A 27,825-nucleotide genomic window follows, 5' to 3' on the forward strand; every position below is an offset into this window, starting at 1 on the left:
ACACTTTATTAACCCAGCATTTATTGGCCTTTTGTGTATTTCGGCTGCTACACGTCTCATTTTGTTGTTATCGGTGGCTCAATGCCCAGGAAATATTCCACAAAGTGTAGATAATGGAGCACAATGGCTTCTCTGCACATCCCCTATCTGGGCCAACCCCATTTATATAAAAAACTAAACATGCTATATAATAATTATTCACATACCATCTACGTTTTTAGGTCTTTCACCATAACCCCTAACAGCTCCATTCATAGAAATATACGTTACATTATTTCGGACCACCTACCAAGTGTCCCGACACCACATCTCTTGTCCTAACCTGGCTGCTGTACTTTACAACCATTACTTTGGATCCTGTGGCATCCACCCATTCCTTACAGACACGGTGAAATGTCCCACTAATGGGCTGATGCCAGTCAGTACAAATTCATTTCCCAATTCTAGAATGATGTCCTCATCCACGCTAAACAAGACTTTTATTTATTTTTTTTTAAAGGGTACTTATTTTATTGTTTAATATCTAGCCCCTTCCTAAAATGTTCTTCATATCGGTCAGTATCATAGAGTTCCTACCAATCTGGTACTCTGGTCTGCGCCCGCTCTTGCAATAGTTTCTGCCGATTGAGGAGCACACTGGAGAGTGACAGGACCACGCTCCCCACCGATCAACAGCACTTTAGGAAGAGCTGTAGGTACTAGAGTGGGTGCGAATCGATTCGCACGTCCCATGAAGGTGGTTTGTGGCCACTTCAATGTGAGAAGAACTCTTCCTACCTGACGGCGTCTGCGTCTCTTCTTTTGATTGGCATGCCATCACATGCACATCACACCGTAAAAATGCTCCTAGCCAGCTAATCAAAAGAAGAGCAACGGCCACCATCAGGTAAGAGGAGGTTCTCCTCTCCCATTTCAACTGTCACAGATTACTGCTATGGCTGATGCAATAGGGCTTGCCAAATACATTTGTACCAACTCTGTTCGGTACCCTTGGATCTCATCTTTTTCCATTACAGTTGGCTTTCTGTTTCACTTACCTCCTTGGCTCCTGAGTTGTATCATCAGTTACTGATCTTGGTGGCCACCATCTTGGTTCCTATTTTAAAGTAATCCATAATTGCCTTCTTTTAACAATGTGTCTTCAACATCTGGAATTTTCTTTCATATTTTCAGCTTGACCTGGTCCCTCTTCTCCCGCTTTTCTTCAGATTTCCAATCTTACCTTTGCTTTCAAATCACTAGAGTATCTTGTATTTTCTTGTCTTGTCGATATCTTCTGCGCTTACCATCTCGCTTTTGTACTTTGCATTCCTTCCACCCAGCGAATACTTTTTCTATCAATCCCATAGAGAATGAATGTAGCAACAAAACGGTTGAGCATGTGCAATGCTGGTCCATTTAAACAGAGGGCAGAAGACATTTGATCTAAGAGTTGTGGGGGTCTCAGCATTCAGAATCCCACCATTGTAGAAGTTATCACCTATACTTTGAGTAGGTGGCTTTTCTTTTCCTCTCCTAAGCCTGATTTTTTTGCATCTTCCAAGACCCTATATCTGATTTCTTTGGCCACAATTTATTAGAACCGGCATTGCAGAATCTTAATGGGGGCCGCTCAGGAGTCATTTATTAGGAAGCACATAGCAGTTGATAGACTAGGCACATCTTATCACTGGCATACTTCTCCCAAGAAATGTTACTCCAGTCCTGGACACTACAACTTCTGATGAATTCATTGGGTGGGCTTTGACACTTCCCATCCCATCCACTTAGGGCAGAGCTGGCCAAAACTGGTGTGAAAAATGCAAATCTTGCAAAATTCCTTGCAAAAGCACTTTTAAAGAAAACCTAAAAGCCCTCATAATTCTCTACTGAAAATATCTATGGCTGTCCGATAATTAAATGCAGATAATGCCCAGTTTATTATTCACAGCATATGATTGACTCCACCCGACATTACAATTCTTGCATAGTCCAGGGTGTCAGACAAAGCTCTGTCCTGCGTCTGGGAGGATGCCGGTAAAGCCGCCAGTACGAATTGTATTTTGTGTGTCACCTTCTTAGTCTACCACGTGCTGCTGGACATTGTGTGTATCAGTCATCTAGTCACCCGTGGACATGGTCTATGATTGAGGAATTCTTCCACAGATCATCTTCATCTTGGCATGTCATTCCATTACATGTAAACCTTGATTTCTCCTTTCCTTCTTTCTTTCATTGCCTGAAAATGTCGCATTTCCATCCTTACTGAACGACTACACAATACAAGTGGTTGATCCTCTAGCCAGAATTGGCTTTCTGTACACTATGTAGCAATTTTCCCCTGATCCCCCTTATCCTCCTCTCTGGCCCCCCCCATAGATTGTAAGCTCTTATGGACTTGTTGATTTATAGGTTTGTTGCTTCGTGTGTGTGTATATATATATATATACAGTGCCTACAAGTAGTATTCAACCCCCTGCAGATTTAGCAGGTTTACACATTCGGAATTAACTTGGCATTGTGACATTTGGACTGTAGATCAGCCTGGAAGTGTGAAATGCACTGCAGCAAAAAAGAATGTTATTTCTTTGTTTAATTTTTTTGTAAATTGTGAAAAGTTTATTCAGAGGGTCATTTATTATTCAACCCCTCAAACCACCAGAATTCTGTTTGGTTCCCCTAAAGTATTAAGAAGTATTTCAGGCACAAAGAACAATGAGCTTCACATGTTTGGATTAATTATCTCTTTTTCCAGCCTTTTCTGACTATTTAAGACCCTCCCCAAACTTGTGAACAGCACTCATACATGGTCAACATGGGAAAGACAAAGGAGCATTCCAAGGCCATCAGAGACAAGATCGTGGAGGGTCACAAGGCTGGCAAGGGGTACAAAACCCTTTCCAAGGAGTTGGGCCTACCTGTCTCCACTGTTGGGAGCATCATCCGGAAGTGGAAGGCTTATGGAACTACTGTTAGCCTTCCACGGCCTGGACAGCCTTTGAAAGTTTCCTCCCGTGCCGAGGCCAGGCTTGTCCGAAGAGTCAAGGCTAACCCAAGGACAACAAGGAAGGAGCTCCGGGAAGATCTCATGGCAGTGGGGACATTGGTTTCAGTCAATACCATAAGTAACGTACTCCACCGCAATGTTCTCCGTTCCAGACGAGCCCGTAAGGTACCTTTACTTTCAAAGCGTCATGTCAAGGCTCGTCTACAGTTTGCTCATGATCACTTGGAGGACTCTGAGACAGACTGGTTCAAGGTTCTCTGGTCTGATGAGACCAAGATCGAGATCTTTGGTGCCAACCACACACGTGACGTTTGGAGACTGGATGGCACTGCATACGACCCCAAGAATACCATCCCTACAGTCAAGCATGGTGGTGGCAGCATCATACTGTGGGGCTGTTTCTCAGCCAAGGGGCCTGGCCATCTGGTCCGCATCCATGGGAAGATGGATAGCACGGCCTACCTGGAGATTTTGGCCAAGAACCTCCGCTCCTCCATCAAGGATCTTAAGATGGGTCGTCATTTCATCTTCCAACAAGACAACGACCCAAAGCACACAGCCAAGAAAACCAAGGCCTGGTTCAAGAGGCAAAAAATCAAGGTGTTGGAGTGGCCTAGTCAGTCTCCTGACCTTAACCCAATTGAAAACTTGTGGAAGGAGCTCAAGATTAAAGTCCACATGAGACACCCAAAGAACCTAGATAACTTGGAGAAGATCTGCATGGAGGAGTGGGCCAAGATAACTCCAGAGACCTGTGCCGGCCTAATCAGGTCTTATAAAAGACGATTATTAGCTGTAATTGCAAACAAGGGTTATTCCACAAAATATTAAACCTAGGGGTTGAATAATAATTGACCCACACTTTTATGTTTAAAATTGATTAAAATTTAACTGAGCAACATAACTTTTTGGTTTGTAAGATTTATGCATCTGTTAATAAATCCTGCTCTTGTTTGAAGTTTGAAGGCTCTAACTTATTTGCATCTTATCAAACCTGCTAAATCTGCAGGGGGTTGAATACTACTTGTAGGCACTGTATATATATATATATATATATATAGTGTGTGTGTGTGTGTGTGTATATATATATATATATATATATATATATATATATATTTTATGGGAAGAAAAGTGCTTTGCCCTGCACCATGCAAGGTCTCAGATTTCCAAGTACCAATTATAATAAATATATGTATGTGTGTATGTGTGTGTGTGTGTATATATATATTTATTTATTTATTATAATTGGTACTTGGCAATCTGAGACCTTGCATGGTGCAGGGCAAAGAACTTTTCTTCCCATAATCTCCAGATACATGGTATGGTAGTTCTTACTTTTTAGGAATTTCTAATAATTGCAGAATTTTTTAAAACAATTGAGTCTATGGCTGCATAGCAAAGGGATTGGAGCTCTCAAATCCCATTGGGTTGTCACTCCCAGCTATCTTCCTATTGATGATCAGCTGTGTCCTCTCGATCACCATGATGTGCATAGATGGCATGGTGCTGGAATAAATGGACATTTACATCATGGTGTTAAGGGGATTATCTAAATGATTACCATATGGGAGCTGGGAAGTAGAGACCCCCCATATAATTCTTTTTTGACTCCCCCCATACACAAGAACTCTTGGCTCATCTCTCCAAGAACAAATCCAACAGACAGAATCATTCTCCCTCCCCCCTGACATAATCTGTCAGGGAAACCTTGAAGGCCCCCATCTACCTTAGATATATGTTGGCGGAATGTCAGGAGCCCCGCACTGCACTTGCTCACTGAGCCAGTGCGGGTGTCCTGAGTACAAAGACAGTGCTCAGAGATACCTGTGGAGCAGGGCAGCAGCGGTGACGATGCGTGCTTCAGAGTATCAGGACCTAAAGCACATGACTTCTGGGGCGTGGCCTAAGCTCCACAGATCTAGGAGCTGCAGGGAAACTCCTAGAAAGGTAACTACAGGACAATGTTACCAAGGGGCATAGACAGAGACAGAAACCAGATGAAGCCAGGGTCAAAGCACAAGATAGCAATACAGTACCAAAGGGTTAGACAGAATGGATAGTCAGGATGTAGCAATAGGTCAGAAAACCAGAACGGGCAATAGACGGTACAATAGGGACAAACTGTAACGGAGTAACAATAGTCAAGCCAGGAGGTCAGAACCGGAGAAGACAATAGTACCAAAGCGAGAGACGGAGTACAGAGTGAGGGAGCAGGCCGGGTCATACACGCACACCAGGGGTCAGACACACCAGAACAACAGTATAGCTGACAGAGAACCCTGGTAAAGAGTGAGTATAAATACCCCTCCCAGATCCAGAAAGAGGCCACAAACACTTAACCCTGTGAGTGCAGGGCAAGAACCCTGTTCAAACCATGACACGAACTAGTCTTTTCAGAATTCCCCATAAACAGGAACTGTCCGATTTGTTTTCGGGAAGAGGAGCCAACAGACAGGATCCTTCTCTCCCCAACATCACCTGTCGGAAAGAGTCAGAAGACCACCATACACAGACAATTGACTAATATTGGCAGGTTCGGCTGACTTAAAATAGTGACTATAATCCCCCATACATATTAGTCGCAGACCCAGAACTCCGAGATGGCTTCATCAAGGTTTTAATTTCCTTTTGGACCCAGGATCTTCTCAGGACCTTATCCTATGGTGATTTCATTTCAGCCTGTTACCCTCACATTTCTCCACATTCTGTTCTTGAAAACCCTTTGTGTGGCCGCGTGGCAAGATTTTCACCTTTGTCATTACCTAACCGGCCGTCTTCAGCTTATTTAGACTATTGGCTAACAAATTATTGTGATGATCATTTCTATTGACACGTAAGACACTAAGATGTAAATCTATATTAGAGAGGCGAAGAGTAATTCTAGCTTTCTTGCTTCCTCTAATGACTGTTCGCAATCAATAATGACGCCAGAATCCTCACTGGAAACGATTGTTACGAGGGTTGTAAATTGCCGCAATAAATAACCAATGATTTCTCTCCTTTTGTACAATTAGTATTAATCAATCCCGATTAAGCAGATCAAAGATGATTTTATTACCTAGATATGTGAATAATTGCTGTATCAGTCTCCGGCGTGACGGAGGATATGTCTCCATCATAGTTGTGCACCCTGAGTATTTATTGCCGTGTCCCGTTGATTTACCTAAATCAGTATAAATGTTTGATTGGTGTTTTTATATTTGCTTTATTATTTCCTCTCTTAGATCATTAAATCTCTGTTCTCTTTATGAGAGGTAAGCCCTGATTCTCCATTTTTTTTCTAACATTGCTTTTCACAGTCACTTCCATGTTCACTAAATCACTGGCCATATAGTCATTGACCTTACTAACCTGCATGCCTCCTCACAATGCATGGGTCTAGTGTTCAGCCATAAGCTCGGTGGTTGGAATAACCAAGCAATCTCATGTCTCTGTGGATGCAACAATGTTCCAACAGAGTCTTGGGTCTGGTTTAGCCAGTATGTCAGTGTGCCATCTTTACGTTGTACGTCTCTTCTGTGTGGGCTCTTTCCTCTATTTAGAGGATCTGTTCACAGATGAATGTCGTTTCTATATAGATCTCTTCTATGTACATGGTTGAGTAACATTGTCCACATATTACATTCCTTCTTTTGCACTGGTGCTGAGCTACAACCTGGATCCAGAGCGCCGCTTTCATGTTTCTGGAAGACCAGCAGTACTTAAGGGCTTGTTCACACGTTACCTTTTTGCTATGGGCAAAAAAATGCAGAATATTATATTACCCGCTAAGTGAATGAAATTTCTTAAATCTCGTGCACACGATGCTTATTTTCTTTTCCTGCAGATTTAAACAATCAAAACGTTATTTCACATCTGTAGCATGTCTTTTCAGCGTTTTTTCACCCATTCAAAATTATGAAAAAAATGCGGATATTTTTCACAACTGTTTTTAATTTTGCCAATACTCTGGTTTTTGCAGAATAAATGTCTTCTGCAAATCCTCAATGTGTGCACATAGCCAAACACATTAGTGGAGCTCTTGCTTGCCAGGGGGCAGTGCGTCCTGATGATTATGGGCCTATAGCATGGTCGTACCGTTGGTCCAAACTGTGCACCCTTCATTGCTGCAAGCAGAGGTGCCTTTGACTCTGCAACATTGGAAGAACAAATACAAACAGAAGCCCAATACCTCTTACAGAAACAGAGGCGGCAACCCAAAGAAATAAAGCGCCATAATAGTAGATGGTTCCACTCCATAAGCATATAAGAACAGGAGAAAAAAGGAATAATTGGATCCAAATAATGTATATAAAAAATTATTGCAATCTTTATTATTATATCATGCACAGACAATATACAAATAGCAAAATTGCAGTGACAAATCGACGCCAAAAATGACAGGACTGGGAAGGGGATATAAAATGAACCAAAGGCACCGATAATCACAGCCAAAATAGTGTGTAACATGCACAAACGTCAACAGCGGCCAATAAACATGCCCATATTAATTCAGAATAAGGCCTTAATTGGCTTGAAAATATTCCCTAAGGGCAATTAGGCCAGTAAGAAGTGAGGCAATAGTGGCTGGAGCGGTAAGCTGTATCCATAAAAAGTGCAAACAGCATCATATAAGATGCCAAATTGTAAAGGGGATATAACAAAAATGGGGCACACCAACTGTACCAATCACAAATATATAAATGAAGGTTTAGGTGCAGCAACAGTGGAATAATAAACATGAGAAGAGAAGAAAAAGAACCACTGCAAATAGCGCACACTGAACCAGTACAAAAACAATGTTTTATTGATGCAGCAATACAATTAAAAACATAATAAAAACATATGAAGCATCCCACAATATATAACAGTGAAGTATGGCATATCACAATTATAGATTATGCTGTAATAACCTGTATATCAACCATCTGGTCCAGCCTCACTGCAATTAATCACAACAACCACCCCATAAACCTGCTCATGGAGACCAAGGGCCCTAATATTGCACAATCACTGCATGAAATAATTCCATGCATGTGTCCCTAAATATTCACTGGTTAGGGCACACAGGCCATAATAAGCGAACAGCAATATGGCCAATGCCCACAATCCAATATTCAATTGTACCACACAAAAATTACTCCAGAGCAACCAATAATAAGGTCGCAGTGAAAATACAGCTATAACCAAGTGGGTGCTACACCCAGGATCATACCCCACGCGTATCGCCGCAACCCATGCGGCTTCATCAGGGGAGGTACACTGATCATGATCCAACAGCTTTATATACCTTACTAAGACTCAGATGACTCGCACATGCACCACAGGTGAACTGCCCCCATCCAAAAGTTCCAATCACTACAAAAAGACCGGCATCCCGGTCACTGAAGGAACATGGCCGCCGCGCATGCGCGATGAGCTGTGTGAGGAGTGTTGATAAAACAGGGGAGAAAAAAAAAAAAATCCCTCAAAAAATTTTTCTTTGAAAAAAATTTTCTTTTTCTTTTTCGCACCTGCGTCCAGTGAGACGCATGGAGTTCTCCCCTGAAACGCAAGCCTCACGCCCCCACATGCTGGCCAAAGAAGTCAATCAAGGTCAGCACCAAGCGGTAACCCACACCCGGGCGCGAGGCTGCAGCTCCAACGACACACAGTGCTCACAAGAGCATGCAACATGAAGAACAGACACAACAATGAGACAGACAGAAACACATAGGGAGGGTGTCACAACATGAAAAGGAGCCATAAGCTAATTAGGGTTAATGTGAAGCATGAACACCGGTACATGTCATAAAAGACATTAAAAATATAACAATGGCTACCTATCCCCAGGTCCAACCCAATGGTCCCCATGAGCTCAAACCTAGGGATCCACCATATTATTCCAAGGTCACAATATACAATAGAACTAGATAGAAAATCCATAAAGGGATTAATGTCCCAAGCAATATATAAGGTAAAACCTCACAGCCAAAAATGATAATATGATGATAAAACCCCCCTCACATCAGACTCCTACTATACAGAAAACAGAAGATAATGATAAGGAATATCTCAAAGAGACTACAGAGACATCGTGTAAACCTATCAATTAGAACCATATAAATCAATACAGTACAACTTTATTCAGATTTTAGTTACATATAAGAGAACGAAGACCTAACACAATATATCCAGACTGAGATTCCAATGAGGTAAGGGGTAACCATCTTCCCCATGAGAAGTGATGTCCAATAGGATAACTGCATGAGGGGAGAGAAGAGAACATCATAAATATTCATCCCAGAAATCCAGTAAATAAGAGCTCCTCATTTAGACCCCTTGGGCTCAGTGAGTCCAAATTAAAAATCCATCTGGACTCTGTTTGTAATAATAGCTTTCTGGGTGAACCCCCCCCTATTGGATAATGATATTTTCTCCAATGTGACCACCATAGTACCAGCAATCTTACCAGCATGGTGGTTCAAGAAATGGGCTGCCACAGATGTCAACACCTTGCCCTTGGTTTGATCAATACGTGCCAGGTTGATTGTTGAGAAATGCTTCTGGATCCTCCGGCGTAATTCCTGAGAAGTTTGACCAACGTAAACCTGATGACATGGACAGATTAAAGCATAAACCACACAAGTAGTTTTGCAGTTCATATATGACCTTAACCTATGTCTAGTGCCGTCTCTTGGGTTCACAAAATAATCCCTGATGGAATGCATATGGGGGCATATGCTACAATTGCCACATGCAAATGAGCCCCTAAGCATTATTCCCCTTTCCAACCCAATTACTGGTCTCATATAGTGACTTTTTGTTAAAATATCCTTAAAGTTTGGGGCCCTTCTTGCTGTTATACAGGGCCGTTCCGGCACCAGAGCAGACGTCTGCAAGTCCGTTGTAAGTATACCCCAATGTCTCCCAATCACTTCTCTCACCTGTGACCACTGACTATTATATTGTGTAATGAACCGGGGCATCACACTCCGAATCTTGTCACGAGTAACCAGGAGAGAGTCCTGCGTTGTACCATTCGCTCGCTGATAAGCTCGTGAAATGCTACCCCGAGGATAGGTAGCCATTGTTATATTTTTAATGTCTTTTATGACATGTACCGGTGTTCATGCTTCACATTAACCCTAATTAGCTTATGGCTCCTTTTCATGTTGTGACCCCCTCCCTATGTGTTTCTGTCTGTCTCATTGTTGTGTCTGTTCTTCATGTTGCATGCTCTTGTGAGAACTGTGTGTCGTTGGAGCTGCAGCCTCGCGCCCGGGTGTGGGTTACCGCTTGGTGCTGACCTTGATTGACTTCTTTGGCCAGCATGTGGGGGCGTGAGGCTTGCGTTTCAGGGGAGAACTCCATGCGTCTCACTGGACGCAGGTGCGAAAAAGAGAAAGAAAATTTTTTTCAAAGAAAAATTTTTTGAGGGATTTTTTTTTTTTTTTCTCCCCTGTTTTATCAACACTCCTCACACAGCTCATTGCGCATGCGCGGCGGCCATGTTCCTTCAGTGACCGGGACGCCGGTCTTTTTGTAGTGATTGGAACTTTTGGATGGGGAGAGTTCACCTGTGGTGCATGTGCGAGTCATTTGAGTCTTAGTAAGGTATATAAGGCTGTTGGATCATGATCAGTGTACCTCCCCTGATGAAGCCGCATGGGTTGCGGCGATACGCGTGGGGTATGATCCTGGGTGTAGCACCCACTTGGTTATAGCTGTATTTTCACTGCGACCTTATTATTGGTTGCTCTGGAGTAATTTTTGTGTGGTACAATTGAATATTGGATTGTGGGCATTGGCCATATTGCTGTTCGCTTATTATGGCCTGTGTGCCCTAACCAGTGAATATTTAGGGACACATGCATGGAATTATTTCATGCAGTGATTGTGCAATATTAGGGCCCTTGGTCTCCATGAGCAGGTTTATGGGGTGGTTGTTGTGATTAATTGCAGTGAGGTTGGACCACATGGTTGATATACAGGTTATTACAGCATAATCTATAATTGTGATATGCCATACTTCACTGTTATATATTGTGGGATGCTTCATATGTTTTTATTATGTTTTTAATTGTATTGCTGCATCAATAAAACATTGTTTTTGTACTGGTTCAGTGTGCGCTATTTGCAGTGGTTCTTTTTCTTCTCTTCTCAAATTGTAAAGGGGAGACGCTTACCAAAGTGGTGCACAGGTACCCAGGACCGTGGAGAGACCCCTGACGCGCATTTCGTGCTCAAAACCGGGCGCTTTCTCTTGGGGATGAAGGCTGAATTGGACTAAAGGACCTTTTGTATCCGTGGTAACGGTCACATGCAACGTCATGTGACGTGTGTAAGCCAATCACAGCAGCCGTAGCGGCACATGCGCCGCGTCACCGCCAGATCCTCAAACATGAAGACAGGCATCAGAGTGCACGCACGGGGAAAGAGCCCCTCGCCTGCATCAAAGGCATCCGAGACACCAGCTCCATGGAGAGGGAAACTGGGGGACGCAGACCGCATGTGCACAGCCGAGGTATAAAGTCATTAATCAATTTAGCTTAAAACAATGGTCTACAGATGACAAAATACATCACATACATACGGGGACGTAATGTTAAGGAGCAAAATAATAAGTGCATCAGAAACATATCGGGCACAGAGCTGAAACCATTGGATGCGGCAATAGATATATAGAGTCAAAAGAGATAATAATCACATGTAGAAAATATGTATATATATCATATTCCCATTCAATAAATAACACATATATAGAAAATATCCATGACTCGAACGAGAGACCTGATGGTTATTCTCAATTCCAGATGATGCATTAGAGATGTCACATAGAGGCACAGGTAGATCACTGGAACAAATTGTAGCAGCATAGGTCCCGATGGGTCCCTTTTATCCAGGACAGCCAACAAATAAACAAGAAGGTAAACTACAAATAATGAAAAACAAGGGTTAAAAACAAATAAAATAACCACGGAAGTGGGGGAAAACATATACAGCAGTGGATGCAAGGGAGGCACAACAACTTATAAAAAGGAGGCAAAGCTCAGGGACTCATTTAGACCCTTAGGAGTCACCATGTCCAGAGTGACAATCCATTTAGTTTCTCTTTGGGCTAGGATTTTCTTATAATTCCCTGCTCTAATCCCCAAATGAATACAGTCGATTCCCCTCACCATAAAGGTCTGTGGGTCACAATTATTAAACATTTTAAAATGGCGAGGGATAGTTTTGAGGGTAGAATGTCCCGCACATGCTCAAGCACCCTGACCCGTAATTCTCTTGAAGTTGAACCAACGTATATCATGGGGCATCCACATGTAGCATAATATATGACATTTGTATTACCATATGATATACGTTGGACAATCTGGAACTCTTTGGATCCATCCGAGGTGTGGAACGTAGAGCACCGCGGACATTCGACCAGGCAAGACAGTGGCCGCAAGGAAACCATCCCACTATTGGGCCCCTAGAACCAAAAGGGTTGGAGGGTGCTGGAACATAATGGCTCCTGACAAGGAGATCTTTTAAATTCTTGGACCTCCTGGACCTCCTAGAGATCATCATGGGGCGATCTCCAATGGCAGAGCTTAAAGCTGGTTCGGAACCCAAAACAGCCCAATGTTTAGAAAGAATCTCCCTCATATGGTCCCACTCATGGTTAAAAGTCGAGATGAATCGAATAGGACCAAAAGAATCCACACCCCCACCTCTGCCAACGGCATTGGCCCGAGGATAGAGCAAGTCCTTGCATGCCGTTTTCCTCGCCCTGTCATAGCCCCTCCCTATACACCTGTTACTGAACCCCCGGTCCTGAAAACGCGTCCGCAAATCATGGGCACAGTTTTCAAATCATCGCACGTCGGGGGTCTCTCCATGGTTCTGGGTTATATCCCCTTTACAATTTGGCGTCTTATATGATGCTGTTTGCACTTTTTATGGATACAGCTGACCACTCCAGCCACTATTGCCTCACTTCATACTGGCCTATTTGCCTTTAGGGAATATTTTCAATCCAATTAAGGCCTTATTCTGAATTAATATGGGCATGTTTATTGGCCGCTGTTGACGTTTGTGCATGTTACACACTATTTTGGCTGTGATTATCGGTGCCTTTGGTTCATTTTATATCCCCTTCCCAGTCCTGTCTTTTTTTGGCGTCGATTTGTCGCTGCAATTTTGCTATTTATATATTGTCTGTGCATGATATAATAAGAAAGATTGTAATAATTTTTTATATACATTGTTTGCATCCAATTACGGTACTCCTATTTTCTCCTGTTCTTTTATAGCATTGGAAGAGCAAAGGGGAGCTACAAGCAGGGTTACAAGCTCTACAGCAAAGAGTTTGTTATCGCTGTATGAAACAAGCCACCTCTGGTAGACTGCAGCGGTGGCCGGTCACCTAGGCAATGAACTGTAAATGTAAATATGTACGTTCTTGTGAATGAAGATTATTAATAGATTATTAATAAAAGATAAGTTGCACAAGTACTTTGCAATTTCAATTATTTACAGTGTGGAGAAAACCTCTGTTCATGGAAAATCTGCCGCCCATGTGATATTGATTAGTATCCCACGTTGATGTTGACCTGCGGTGCAGATTTTAAGATTAGCAGTATATTAATTTCCGTTACCGATTTCCATTACAGGAGTAAAGGAAAGGAATGGGCAGCAATTATGGAGCAGAATGAGGCTATGTACCCATGTATGCAGAAAAAAACGGACTCCTTCCCAGGAAAAACGAGCGGTTTTTTTGCGCGATTTTTGCTCTTCTTTATGCATTTTTTACAGGAGCAGCCTCCTGCTCATAGAATATAGTTAGAAATGCAGATTTTTCCGCAAAATTAATGAGAATGCTGCGTATTTTACCGCAATGCTTTTTTTTGCGGAAAAAAACGCATCAATGGGCACAAAAAGTGTGGAATCCATTAAAAAGAATGGGATGCTTCTTGTAAGCGATTTTAAGCGTTTTTGCTGGTAAAAACACAAAAAAAACGCTTACGTGGGTACACATGAGGCATTAAAAAGGCAGAATCAGGTAATACATTTTATTACAAAGCAGTTTAAAATAGCAAGATCCTCGGTTTTATTGTTAATCTAAATGACCGATACTCTTTAAAGGGGTTGTCTACTTAAAACAAGTTATTACCGACTACCCTGTGTGTAGGACAGGTGATTATTTGCTCACTAAAGAAACCCGCACCGATCAGCAAATTGAGGAATTTTTATACCAGTTACAAAATGGTGAGGCTGTCAGATGACTAACCAGTGCTCCATTCATTGTCTATGGTGCTGCCCTAAAAATACAAGTGGCAGCCCCATAGGTGATAAAAACAGAGCAGCAGTCGAACATGCACTGCTAACATTACCCTATGCTGCCAATCAGTGCGGGTCCCACCGATAAGTTATTGCCTATCCAGCGGACAGGTGATAATTTATTGAAGACTCCCCCCCATATACAGCAGATAGCTGCTGTCTGCACTGTTCTTTCTTTACTGCCAGCTACAAATGGAACGCTCAGCCATACTCTCCGGTGTTCTCCAGGAGAACGCTGAGCCACACTCAGGTGATCTCCAGGAGAACGCTGAGTAACACTTTCCGGTGTTCTCCAGGAGAACGCTCAGCCGCACTTTACGGTTTTCTCCAGGAGAACACTCAGCCGCACTCTCCCATATTCTCTAGATGAACCCCTCTGCCGCACTCTCCGGTGTTCTCCAGAACATTCAGTCGCACTTTCCGGTGTTCTGTAAAAGAACGCTCAACTGCACTCTCCAGTGTTCTCCAGGAGAAAGCTCAGTTGCACTCTCCCGTGTTCTCTATAAGAATACTCAGCTGCACTCTCCCGTGTTCTCCAGGAGAATGCTCAGACACACTCTCCCATGTTCTCTAGAAGAACTCTGAGCCGCACTCTCCCGTGTTCTCCAGGAGACCCCTCTGCCGCACTCTCCCGTGTTCTCTAGAAGAACCCTCTGTCGCACTCTCTGGTGTTCTCCAGGTGAATGCTCAGCCACATTCTCCGGTGTTCTCCAGGAGAACGCTTAGCCGCACTCTCTGATGTTCTCCAGGAGAATACTCAGCCACACTCTCCCATTTTCTGTAAAAGAATGCTCAGCCGCACTCTCCGATCTCTAGGAGAATGCTCAGCCATACTCTCCCTTGTTCTCTTAAAGAACGCTCTGCAGCATTCTCCCATGTTCTCTAAAAGAACGCTCTGCCGCACTCTCCCATGTTCTCTAGAAGAACGCTCAGCCGCACTCTCTTGTTTTCTCTAAAAGAATGCTCAGCCGCACTTTCCGGTGTTCTCCAGAAGATCACTCAGCTACATTCTCCAGTGTTCTCCAGGAGAATGCTCAGCCGCACTCTCCGGTGTTCTCTAGAAGAATAGTCTGCCGCACTCTCCCTTGTTCTCTAGAGGAATTCTCAGCCGCACTCACCGGTATTCTCCAGGAGAACGCTCAGCCACATTCTCCCGTGTTCTCTAGAAAAATGCTCGGTCGCACTCTCCCGTGTTCTCTAGAAGAACGCTCGGCCGCACTCTCCTGTGTTCTGTAGTAGAACGCTCAGTCGCACTCCCGTGTTCTCTAGAAGAATGCTCGGCCGCACTCCCGTGTTCTCTAGAAGAATGCTTAGCCGCACTCTCTGATGTTCTCCAGGAGAACACTCAGCCACACTCTCCCATTTTCTCTAAAAGAATTCTGAGCTGCACTCTCTGGTATTCTCCAGGAGAACGCTCTGCTGCACTCTCTGATGTTCTCGAGGAGAACACTCAGCTGCACTCTCCCTTGTTCTCTAAAAGAACGCTCTGCTGCCATCTCCCGTGTTCTCTAGAAGATCACTCAGCCACACTCTCCCATTTTCTCTAAAATAATGCTCAGCAACATTCTCTTTTGTTCTCCGGGAGAAGGATCAGCCGCACTCTCCAGTGTTCTCCAGGAGAACCCTCTGCCGCTTTCTCTGATGTTATACAGGAGAATGTGCAGCTGCACTCTCCCTTCTTCTCTAAAAGAACTCTCTGCCGCACTCTCCCGTGTTCTCTAGGAGAATGCTCTGCTGCACTCTCCGGTGTTGTCCAGAACTCTCAGCCGCACTCTGGTGTTCTCTAGAAGAACGCGTAGCCACACTCTCCCGTATTATCTAGGAGTACGCTCTGCTGCACTCTGCGTTGCTCTCTAGGTAGAGAGAAGAATCATCCAGCAACAGCTTATCTCCTGGAAAACAAAGGATTGGCCATTGGAAATCCAATATGCTGAATCTTTCATTCCCCTAACATCAGTTGTCACGGAAGAGTCGGGAGGCCCCCCCATACATGTTAGACTGTTGCCCGGTCCCACTGACGTCGTTGACTTTGGACGACTTTAGTCTAATTTGCATGGGGGCCTTAAGTGGTGGTGAACTTTCTTTGTTAATGGGGATCATGAATGTGACCATTTTTAACCACACGTTATTCATCCTCCATTTCACGTATTGTATATTACTTATTCATCAGCTGATATATTGCTGGTGATTTATGAGGAGACATCTTGTACAAAGAGATCCATAGCCTCCACCACAGAGAGATGCTCACATAACCGAATTCTTGGAGATCTACATGTAGCTCCAACCTTATCAGATTTACTTATGAGATCCATGAGTACAATACTAACTGCTGTGATACATTACATACATATTATGTACAATATAACACATCATAGTGTAGAATAAAACTATAGTATTATACATGGCACATATGTTCTTATACTCTGGTAGGACCAATAGTTACCATACGATATGTACCACTGTGTAATGTTTCATACAGAAGATGTAACGCAATAGAATGTGTATTATAAACCTTAACTACAGGCTGTGTATAATATACACTCACTGGCCACTTTATTAGGTACACCTGTCCAACTGTGTGTTAAGACTTAATTTCTAATCAGCCAATCACATGGCGGCAACTCAGTGCATTTAGGCATGTAGACATGGTCAAGACAATCTCCTGCAGTTCAAACCGAGCATCAGTATGGGGAAGAAAGGTGATTTGAGTGCCTTTGAACGTGGCATGATTGTTGGTGCCAGAAGGGCTGGTCTGAGAATTTCAGAAACTGCTGATCTACTGGGATTTTCACGCACAACCATCTCTAGGGTTTACAGAGAATGGTCCGAAAAAGAAAAAAAATCCAGTGAGCGGCAGTTCTGTGGCCGGAAATGCCATGTTGATGCCAGAGGTCAGAGGAGAATGGGCAGACTGGTTCGAGCTGATAGAAAGGCAACAGTGACTCAAATTGCCACCCGTTACAACCAAGGTAGGCAGAAGAGCATCTCTGAACGCACAGTGCGTCGAACTTTGAGGCAGATGGGCTACAGCAGCAGAAGACCACACTGGGTACCACTCCTCTCAGCTAAGAACAGGAAACTGAGGCTACAATTTGCACAAGCTCATCGAAATTGGACAGTAGAAGATTGGAAAAACGTTGCCTGGTCTGATGAGTCTCGATTTCTGCTGCGACATTCGGATGGTAGGGTCAGAATTTGGCGTAAACAACATGAAAGCATGGATCCATCCTGCCTTGTATCAACGGTTCAGGCTGGTGGTGGTGGTGTCATGGTGTGGGGAATTTTTTCTGGGCACTCTTTGGGCCCCTTGGTACCAATTGAGCATCGTTGCAACGCCACAGCCTACCTGAGTATTGTTGCTGACCATGTCCATCCCTTTATGACCACAATGTACCCAACATCTGATGGCTACTTTCAGCAGGATAATGCGCCATGTCATAAAGCTCGAATCATCTCAGATTGGTTTCTTGAACATGATAATGAGTTTACTGTACTCAAATGGCCTCCTCAGTCACCAGATCTCAATCCAATAGAGCATCTTTGGGATGTGGTGGAACGGGAGATTCGCATCAGGGATGTGCAGCCGACAAATCTGCGCCAACTGTGTGATGCCATCATGTCAATATGGTCCAAAATCTCTGAGGAAGGCTTCCAGCACCTTGTTGAATCTCTGCCACGAAGAATTGAGGCAGTTCTGAAGGCAAAAGGGGGTCCAACCCCTTACTAGCATGGTGTACCTAATAAAGTGGCCAGTGAGTGTATGACTATCATATAGGTGCCATGATTTAAGAATATAACTTGGGCACTGTTCACAATTTAATTTTGTAGTTTTGTTGCTCTGTATCGTTCCAGGAACCGAGAAACACCAATTCATGCAGAGGACGGATCTGTTACACAACGGATGGAAACAAGTGAAGGACTCTATTGACTATGAAAGGTTCTTCTATTTTACTGGAGAAGAGTCAACCCCATTAGTCAGCGGAGTCCTTCTCATGGTGTTTGCATCTGTCATGTATCGGCTCTGTCCCCTGCATGTAATCTGTAGGTAGAATTACAAGTCTTAGATAATGTTCAGACCACGTTTTTCTGGCCATTTATGTTTTCATCGAAAGGTTCCATCAGAATTGCCCACAACAAGGATTCTGATGCGCCCACCTCAATGGAGTCTAAAATATGAAGCTTTGGCCTCCTGTCCATCTTTGTAGCTGCACATAATGTTGTAGTAGAGCTTCATATTTTGGACCCAGTTTGCCTCATTGAAGGCTTTATCTCTGTTGGGGCACTCCAGACTCATCAGGAGTCATAAACTGGCAGCAAAATGTGGTCTGAATATGGCCTAATAGTCTGGTGTTTGTCCCATTAGATATTTTAAAAGGCAAATATTTATTATAATATATAATGGACTTTTCCCAATTTGTGACACAGGTAAAATAATTTTATTAAATATGGCACCAACTTATTCTATCACTTCAGAGCACACGTACAAACCGACATTGGAGTTAGAAGGTGGTCCAGAATCCATACACTAGTGCCGAGGAGCCACGCCTCTCAGTCTATGAAATAAAAGTGGATTGTGGTCCTCTGTTAATGTATATCAGTATTTATTGATTATTAATTTTGTTTTTTTGGTGTTTTTTTTCTAGACTCTCCCCCAAGTGATGAACAGAATGAACTGTTACTGTCTCAGGGTGATGGTTCAGAATTGGCATCTTCTGTGTCACCCCGGACCAGCAAAAGTCGCATGTCCATTAAGCTCCGGCGGTCCTCCGGCTCTGCCAACAAGTCCTAGTTTTTATCTCTTCTTCCTGAATAGGATTTGCCCGTACCGGGAGAGGGAAAGTTGGGCGTCGCTCCTCCAGGTTTGCCTTTGCATCCGGGTCCCGCTCGGTTTTTTTGTTTTTTTTGTAATCCTCAGTTCGGTTTTACACGTCTGTTTTATTTGAGTTAAGAACACTGGACTTTTAGACATAATTTAAGATTTTACATCTCTGTGGTTTTAAATGGTTGTATACAATGCCGGGTGCCATATGTATATCTGCTGCTTTCCCGGGTTCACATACTTATATCTATGTCCCATCCACACTCTGCGCTCTCTTATATTTATTGCCTCTTTTTATTAATGGAGGTCTGTTCCATCTGGCTTTGCCTTTTTTCTTTGGACCACCTTCACAAATCCTATAGATATTAGTTAATCTGCAAGTTATGCAGCAATAGCTATTATAAGGTTTCTTTTTTTATTTTTATTTGATCCAAGGAAACCAGATAAATAAAATGTAACACAACTAGTCACGTAATATTTTTATACATGTATTATTTTGTTATATATATATATATGCATATCTATATTCCTTTCACAGGCCCGTGAAAGTTTCATTTTTAAAAGAATATAGCCTTTTTTTTGCATTGGGCCTGTCATATAGAAATGCAAGATGTCCTCATATAGAAATGCAAGAAAGTAAAAAAAAAGATGTTGTTGGTTTGGGTCTTTTTATTTTCTATTTGCCTTGTATTAGAGGGGTCTTTCCATGATGCGGAAGTGTCCTTTCGAGTTTTGGTTAAACATGTTCGGGTTCCATTCGTTTTATTACATATGGCCTAGTGTATGCAATGAGAATGTCAAATGCTATGGCTGCCTATAACCACAATGCTGAAATGCGCTCATCTACAATGGCGCCCTCCTGTGGCCGTACATGATTGCCACTTGTGAGGACGAGCCCTTGAAAGAAATGCTTCTAGCACCTTCACTAGAGATGCCAAAGGACTGAACAGAGACTGGTTTGATAACATTTCACCTGCCGGCTGAGTAGATTGTGCCGCTTCCATTCTCCGCCTCGGCTTACGTTTTCCTTTTAATGACTCCACTTTGTTAAGCACTGATTTCTACGTCACTCTGCAGTTAGGCCATGAATATATTAATGAATGCGTTGTTTTCGTTTGTGTCACAAATAATAAATCTAAAACCATTTTTGCATTAATGGTTTATTTTGTCTCTTTTGTAGATTTTATTAAAAAAAGTCACAAATGGCCAAAAACATACTCAATATCTTGGCTGCGATGTCGGTAGTGCTTTGAAGCTCATGGGAGACTGGGACCGATCCCATCATGTAGCAGGACACTGAAGGGCTGTGCTGAAATGGATGTGGGAAAACTATTTAAAGGCGTTTTCTAGAGAATATGAAACTATCGCTCGTATGCCTCCAATAGCTTAAATGAAATGATTCATCCCCAACAATCCCCCCGCAGCTCATGTCCTGAGGTGGTCCTCGCTTTTTTAGTTATATGTACATTCACTGCCTTAGCCAGATCAATGCTGTGGCTAGTGATAGGCTGGCATTTTCAGAGTCTGTGATGGATGAGACTAGATCAGGTTAAGGAAAACTGTTTCTCCATGAAAATGAAGTCCATTCTCCAGGCACCATGTTATAGAACAGAGTAGATTAATATATCTAGTTTTAATCATTTAAACCTCTGCTCTTTCTGGGATTTTTGATCCGGTGGGAGCTCCTATCAGTAACTGATAGCTGTCTCTGGCAGCTTTTTTTTTTTGGTATAAGTGTGCCTACAATCACTGAGAGGACCGCCCACCAGACCACTGATGGGACTGCCCACTGGAACAATAATCCAGGAAAGAGTAGAGGTTTAAATGATTAAAACACAGGTTATACTGAACCTTTTCTTAAAAACTATATATCAATCTGCTTAGTTCCTCCTCTATAACATGGTGAGTGCAGACCAGACTGCTTTTTCATGGTGACAGGTTCTCTTTAAGCCTCAGACCAGGAGCTGTGGGGTATAACTGGGGAGCAAGTTATTTTTAAGCAGGCTGAGCTATTACAACAAAAAAAAATTTTATTCTCTGGACCACTTCTTGAAGAGGCTTCCCTATTAATTATAATATAATTGGCATGGGAAGCAGTGAATATTAATTGATCTTTAATAGTGGTTACTGCTGTCACAGCTACCGGGCAATCACGTGTGCCCGCTTTTAAAGAGTGGAGAGCAGTGAACATTCACTCACTTTTGTTGCAGGCACTCGTAAACGCCCGGCGGCTACGTCAACTGTGCTGCTATTAAAGAACAATGAATATTCACTGCTCCACACGCACATAGTCCCGGCGTGGAGAGCAGTGAGTATTCCCACAGCTGTCCTCTTCTTGTAGGCAGCGCACAACGTCACTGCCATGCGCTGCTTACAAGCTTAAATCAGCTTCTGGCAGCATCGGAACAAGATGCTGCGACAAAGCACAGGGAAGGTAGGTTTAATGGTTTGGTTTTTTTTTTAATGTTTTCATGATGGGGGCCATGCATAACAGGAAAGTGATGAGGGGCACCATGCCTACCAGGATGGGGATGATGGGGCCATGCATACCAGGATAGGGAAAAGGAGCACCATGCCTACCAGGCTTGAAAGAGGGGGGGGTCATGCCTACCAGGCTTGGTAAGTGGGGGGCCATGCATACCAGGATAGGGAATAGGACCGTCTTGCCTACCAGGCTTTGAAGAGGGGGTTAATCCCTACCAGGCTTGGTAAGTGGGGGGCCATGCATACCAGGATAGGGAATAGGACCGTCTTGCCTACCAGGCTTGGAAGAGGGGGTTCATCCCTACCAGGCTTGGCAAGTGGGGGGCCATGCATACAAGGCTAGGGATGAGGGGGACCATGCCCACCAGGATGGGGATGAAGTAGCGGACCATGCCTATCAGAATGGGGATGAGGGGGACCATGCCTACCAGGCTACGGATGAGGGGGCCATGCCTACCAGGCTAGGTATTAGCAAGACATGTATACCTGGATTGGAAAGATTAGTACAGAATTGACCACATTTTTTGCTTCAAATTTTTTTTTCTAATTTTCTCCTCTAAAACCTAGGTGCGTCTTACAGTCGGAAAAATACGGTACATAGGGAATATAAGCATTTACTAAACATGATATTACCAATGTGTGCAGAAAGTAAATAGCTGTTAGACACTTCCAACAATATATATCAAAAGGTGTCTTTTGTGGTACCATTACCACCAGATCCGAAGAGATTCCAACAAAATGAAATAAATAGATCAATTTTTATTAAATAACAGATTAAAATAGAAGGATATTAAAATATACAGGACTGAAACCTCCATGCAGAGGGAGAGGCACAATACAAATTCATCATATAATGATATGGAGGAATATCAAAGCAACCCGCTATAGTGCAAAGGGGAGTCAATGTAAAAATACTGTAGCAGCCCAGACACTATAGTGCATCCAAAGAATATTAGTGTCAAAAGATTATTATTCATAGTGAATACAGTAGATCAGGACAACAATGCAAAAATGTACTAATATACCGGACCATTCCCTTAGTAGTAGCTGCACAAAAAGTAACATGCCACAGTATATGAAATTTCCACCAATGAAATACGATATCATCACCAGAAATACAACTGGAATAAACTTCCAATAGAAACATTCATTACCTGGGTAAGACTGGTGAATAGGTTGCGCGGCTGATAGTGTTGGCCACGAATGCTAGTGTGGGACTGTGCTCTCCCTCACTGCCCGACGGGTGCCGTTTCGCTGCTCGCTTCTTCCGGGGGCGTAGAACTGATGTAAGAGACAGGAGGTAATTTTTATTGAATGATATTAATATAAACAAAAATAACTAAGACTTAATTTTGTGGGTTTGGGGTCTTTTTTTTTTTTTTTACCCGATTTCCAGTACATTGTATGGTAAAATAATGGTGTCATTCAAAACTACAAGTCTTTTTTTCTTTTCTTTCTGTGGGGGAATAAGAACTTACTAATATAGATGCATCTTAGATTCTTCTCCGGCACTTCTTAGTGCCGTCTTCCTCACGGCATGAGACCAGACCTGTCCATCACCCACATCATCCACTTGTAAAACACTGCTCTTAAGAAGCTGGACCGGTCGTGTCACTGCTCCTCCGCAGGCTGCAATTTTATGGACCGGAGAGCTGTGCAGTCTTTTAGGAAGATGGCACTAACAACTATAGGAGAAGAACCTGTAATACTGTTAGTAAGTTCCACAAATCATATCTGCTAGAATAAAGATAAAGTGGACAGCCTCTACAATGGACACCTTGTATGCAGCCTCTTTGAATTGGGGCATATATACCATTGATGAGCGAATGTGCTGGAATAAGGTGTTATCGGAGTGCGCTTATGTGCTAACGGAGTGTCTTTGGCGTGCTGGAATAATATGTTCGAGTCTCTGTGGCTGCATGTCTCGTGGCTGTTCCCTGCATGTGTTGAGGGTGTTGATCAGCTGCAGAGACTCGAAGACGCTCGGTTAGAACCCGAACACACTCAGAGAACACCTTATCCGAACATATTCGCTCATTACTAGAGGCTACACACTGTGCCCAGATATTTAATATTCGGCAATGCAGTCAGGGTGAGGTCCACCAGATGGACCCTGAACACTTTTCTTTATGTAGATAGATGAATATTGGAGAAGAGCGTATATTTAGCATTCTCTATAATAACACATACTACATTTAATTATTACGGTCACACAGCCATTTACCTTGTGACAGACAGGATTGTGTAAGAATAATCTATTGCTGGGCGGCGCGGGGTCAGACTACAGATGGAGGTCCGATTGATTGAACAGATGGCACCGTCCTTACAGCTACTTACTCTAGGGCGTTACTAGTGTCTGGCATTTACTCACTGTTCATTATCACTTTTCGAAGAATGGTAAACATATGTAAAGTTGAGGTCTAGGGTTGTAGGTTAGCGCCCCATCATGCTGATAGAGTAGAGCTCAATTATGCAACCAGACCAGAACTGTGAATCTACAGTCTTTTATAAAACCTAAAATAACAGCTCATTTAGCCCGATGCTCGTTCTAATTATCGGCTCATGGGAACATGCAAGGAAGTGCTGGTTCATCCTGTGATTCATGCATTACAGTCATCGTCAGCTCATCGTCCCGTGTAAGCAGGACATGGGCTGCCGATGATATTCTATGCACACAGCACCATCAGATTAATAATTTGTCCGTAACATATAAAATCCTTCGTCTACCTAAACTTGTCGATAGCCAATCAGTGGCATTCGGTGGCCCTGGTCGGCAGGTGGAACTGTACCTTAACACTTCATGAACTTTGCTGCATAAACGCAGTTCTGCTGGAATAAGACCCACTACCTGCACTTTTCTGGACTTTTACACGGTTTTATCTATTTTTTTGGTTTGGTAAACGTAGATCATCCACCAATCATTTCACAGGGTGCCCATAACCACATGGGGCATGAGGAACGGAGGTCATTTACCGCAGTCTCATGTGAGATCTATGTCCACACGTTCTACCAGAAATGTCTAAAACGTGGATCCTGTCACTGTATTTCTAGATCTGTGGTCATCAATACCCGTTACGAGTAGATTGTCGGCAGCACCGATGGGAGTGCACGACCCCACAGAATAACATTGGTCCGAGAGTGATATGATGTTTTGTTGGATCACTCTCGGACCAAAAATATGGCTGTCTGCACGAGACCGGACACTGTCATATCAGTACTAACAGTGCACTGAGACGCCCCCAAATAACAAGGAGAGTTGGCCTAGCCCAGCTGTCAGGCTTTTCTTACATTTCCAACAGGAAGAACAGAGGAACTGCATCATTTTTTTTAAATTTGCAAATTTATGGGCAATGCAAATGTTTATTAAAGACATTAATGTCAGAACTTAGGCTGTTTTCCATATATTGGGACTATCTGTATCAGGGTTTTTTGCTCCCCTGATGAAAGCTATTAGTTGGGTGTGGCCCAGCAATGGTTGGGCGCAGGATCAGGTGCAGCCCAGCAATGGTAGGGTGCGGCCCAGGAACAGAAGGGCTGGATGAATGTGAATGATCCAAGGCAGACTTATGAATCCATTCTTGCATCAGTTTCCATCTGGCTTTTCACTGCCAAACTGGAGGAAAAAAGAGCGGGACATGTGGAAGCCAGACTTAATGATTGTGCTTATATATTTGTATGGCATGAACTTTGCTGTAAGATAAGCTGAAGATTGTGGCATCCTCAGGAAAGCCCTGGCCATACACAAGATAGCAGGTAGCATGGATGACAGCATTTGCAGTCAGTAGCATAGCTACTGGGTAAGTGAGGCATAGGGGGTGGTCAGCCCGGGCCCTGTGCTCTCAGACGGGCCCACGTGGAGCTACGCTACTGTAACTGTATCGGCGTGCACAACAAACCCATACAGTTACACTCTGCGTCAGAGCAGGGAGAATCGATCTTCTTGCACTGGCGCCCGGCCTCTATGGGGCCCCTGAGCAGGAGGGGGGCCCAGTGCCAACAGTGGGCCCCCTGTCCATCATCGCAAGTGCAACTGTATCGGCTAGAACATTGATGAGAGTGGGATCGCTATGCTCTCTCCCCCATCATCCCCTTCTCATCATCTGACGTCACTGACAGCGGGCGCGATGACGTCACTACGGAGATGTGCAGAAACTTGTAGCAGCGGAGGAACCAGGAGGAGAAGAGGAGAAGTAAGTATTGTAATTTTTTCTTTTTTGGGGGGGTGCTTTATATTATATAGAATCTGCCTATGGATGGTGAATTATACTATAGAATCTGCCTATGGGGTGCATTATACTATAGAGTCTTCTTATGGGGAGTACATTATACTATATAGTCTGCCTATGGGGGGTGTATTATATTATAGAGCCTGCCTATGGGGGGGTGCATTATACTATATAGAGTATGCCTATGGGGGGTGCATTATAAAATATAGTCTCCTTATGGGGTGCATTATACAATATATAATCTGCCTATGGTGGGTGCATTATACAATATAGAGTCTGCCAATGGGGAGTACATTATACTTTATGGAGGCCTATGGGGAGTGCATCATACTATATTGAGGACTATCTGGTGCATTGTACTATATTAGGCTATTTAGGGGGCCATCATTCAGTGTGGAGATTACAGTGAGGGTGACATCATACAGTGTTGGAGCTATCAGTTTAGGGGCTACTAAGGAGTAAGTATACTGTGTGGGTTGTACTATGTAGTGAGGGATCATACTGTGTATAGGGGAGCTGTACAGGGGTGTGACTCGGGACATTATTAAATGTAAAGTGGACACACACTGTTATAGGGGAACTCGGGTTACTGTGACTGTCACAGGGGCACACTGGGCATTGTTACTTTCTAGGCGGCAAATGTGGGCTCTGTTTTCTGGGGCACTTGCACCCGGCATGACTATATTCTAGCAGTTTGTTTTACCATCTAGAGGGCACACAATACACCACAGCAGGTTCAGTAATAGGGACATATATGGCAGCAGCGGCTCAGTATTGGGGTATCAGCAGGATGAGGAGTTTGTGCAGGTTGGGAATAGTCCAATTGGGGAGAGTGCTGAAAATATGAGAAGTGAAATGTGTCTTTGTTGTAATCTCTGCAGCTGAGTCCTGGCTGGAGGAGTTGTCATGTCGGTCTGGGCCAGATGGAAAAGATGGGAAAAGTGAACAATTCCATCAGAAAGAACGTCAGTGGTAAGTCACCATCTATAACTGTACTGTAATCTCTCATATGTTCCGTAGGACTGGTACCTACCACTGACGGTAATAGCAGTGTTGGTGTTTGTATAAAGATTATTTTCAGTAATGGCACAGTCATCTGCTGAGGTTCTCCTACATTCGCTATCAGGGTGCGTCACCCTGTTGTAATCATGGTTACCTGGTTAGGGGCCACTCAGAAGTTTTGCTCCCCCCCCCCCCCCCCCAAACAAAACTCTAGCTATGCCTCTGGGTGCAATAAATGTTCATGTTCTGTCTCCAATCGGCTTCCAGTGGTTCACGTTTTCTCTCCACTTGCCTAGAGGCTTTTATTTGCAAAGATTGTATCATCCATGCACGCCCTGCAGCCCGTAGCCCTGGCACTTGTCCAGATGGCACATCTCTGCCTTGTCATAGAAAAGCAATATATCTAGTATCATACTGACTATTCTGTACCTGCCTGTGCACCTAACCCACTTGTGAAGATCTCCACGTGAATGTCTATTCTGTCTTGTGGCTGGAAAAGAAAAAAACTCCTATTTATTAACACAATAAACAACTCTCGCCACTTTCTTTGCAGCCTAATCCTTTTTAACAGCTGATTTGATGGACTTTTCATTATACAAGGTAATTTGGGGATTAGCCTCCTTTTTATGGACTTACTTGGGTGATGAGGCCATTAAAATAAACAGAAGGCGAAATTACATCAATTAAAAACTTTATATGACCGACACTCCAGATAGAAGAAAAAAAAACATTATGTCCATATAGCGGCGTGTATAGTCATGTGTATGGGGTATTATGTCCATATAGCGGAGTGTATAGTCATATGTATAAGTATTCTGTCCATATAGAGAAGTGTAAATTCATATATATAGGTATTATGTCCATATAGCGGGGTGTATAGTCATATGTATAGGGTATTATGTCCATATAGCAGAGAGAGATTTCCAGTTTGTCAAGGAGCGCTTCCGGCTGATTCATTAATTACTCCGAGCATTTCAAGGAGTATCCAGAAAAAGAAGGGGGGTGCAGATCTAAGTGCAGAG

At 43.3% G+C, this 27,825-nt stretch overlaps 1 protein-coding gene and 1 long non-coding RNA gene across 6 annotated transcripts in view; one reads left to right on the forward strand and one right to left on the reverse strand.

Moving 5' to 3' along the window:
- The window catches only part of RALGAPA1 (Ral GTPase activating protein catalytic subunit alpha 1), a 448,263-nt gene extending 428,016 nt beyond the window's left edge, over positions 1–20,247 (forward strand). For 4 of the 5 annotated variants that reach the window (XM_073554214.1, XM_073554210.1, XM_073554212.1 and 1 more), the window contains one exon: positions 18,916–20,247. In XM_073554214.1, the coding sequence (XP_073410315.1) occupies positions 18,916–19,061 (146 nt within the window). In that variant the 3' untranslated portion in view covers positions 19,062–20,247. Of the gene's footprint in view, positions 1–6,210; positions 6,241–18,915 lie in introns of all 5 variants that reach the window. The other variant, XM_073554211.1, reaches the window with a different exon arrangement.
- LOC141058056 (uncharacterized) lies at positions 9,068–9,735 on the reverse strand. Its single transcript, XR_012222082.1, has 2 exons — positions 9,417–9,735; positions 9,068–9,207 (listed from the first exon to the last, which is right to left on the reverse strand). It is a non-coding gene; the product is annotated as an uncharacterized lncRNA (long non-coding RNA).
- Positions 20,248–27,825: the final 7,578 nt, after the last annotated feature.

This window comes from Dendrobates tinctorius, unplaced genomic scaffold (genome assembly GCF_039654945.1).
Source record: "Dendrobates tinctorius isolate UK_male_01 unplaced genomic scaffold, ASM3965494v1 ptg000208l, whole genome shotgun sequence".
NCBI classification, from domain to species: Eukaryota; Metazoa; Chordata; class Amphibia; order Anura; family Dendrobatidae; genus Dendrobates; species Dendrobates tinctorius.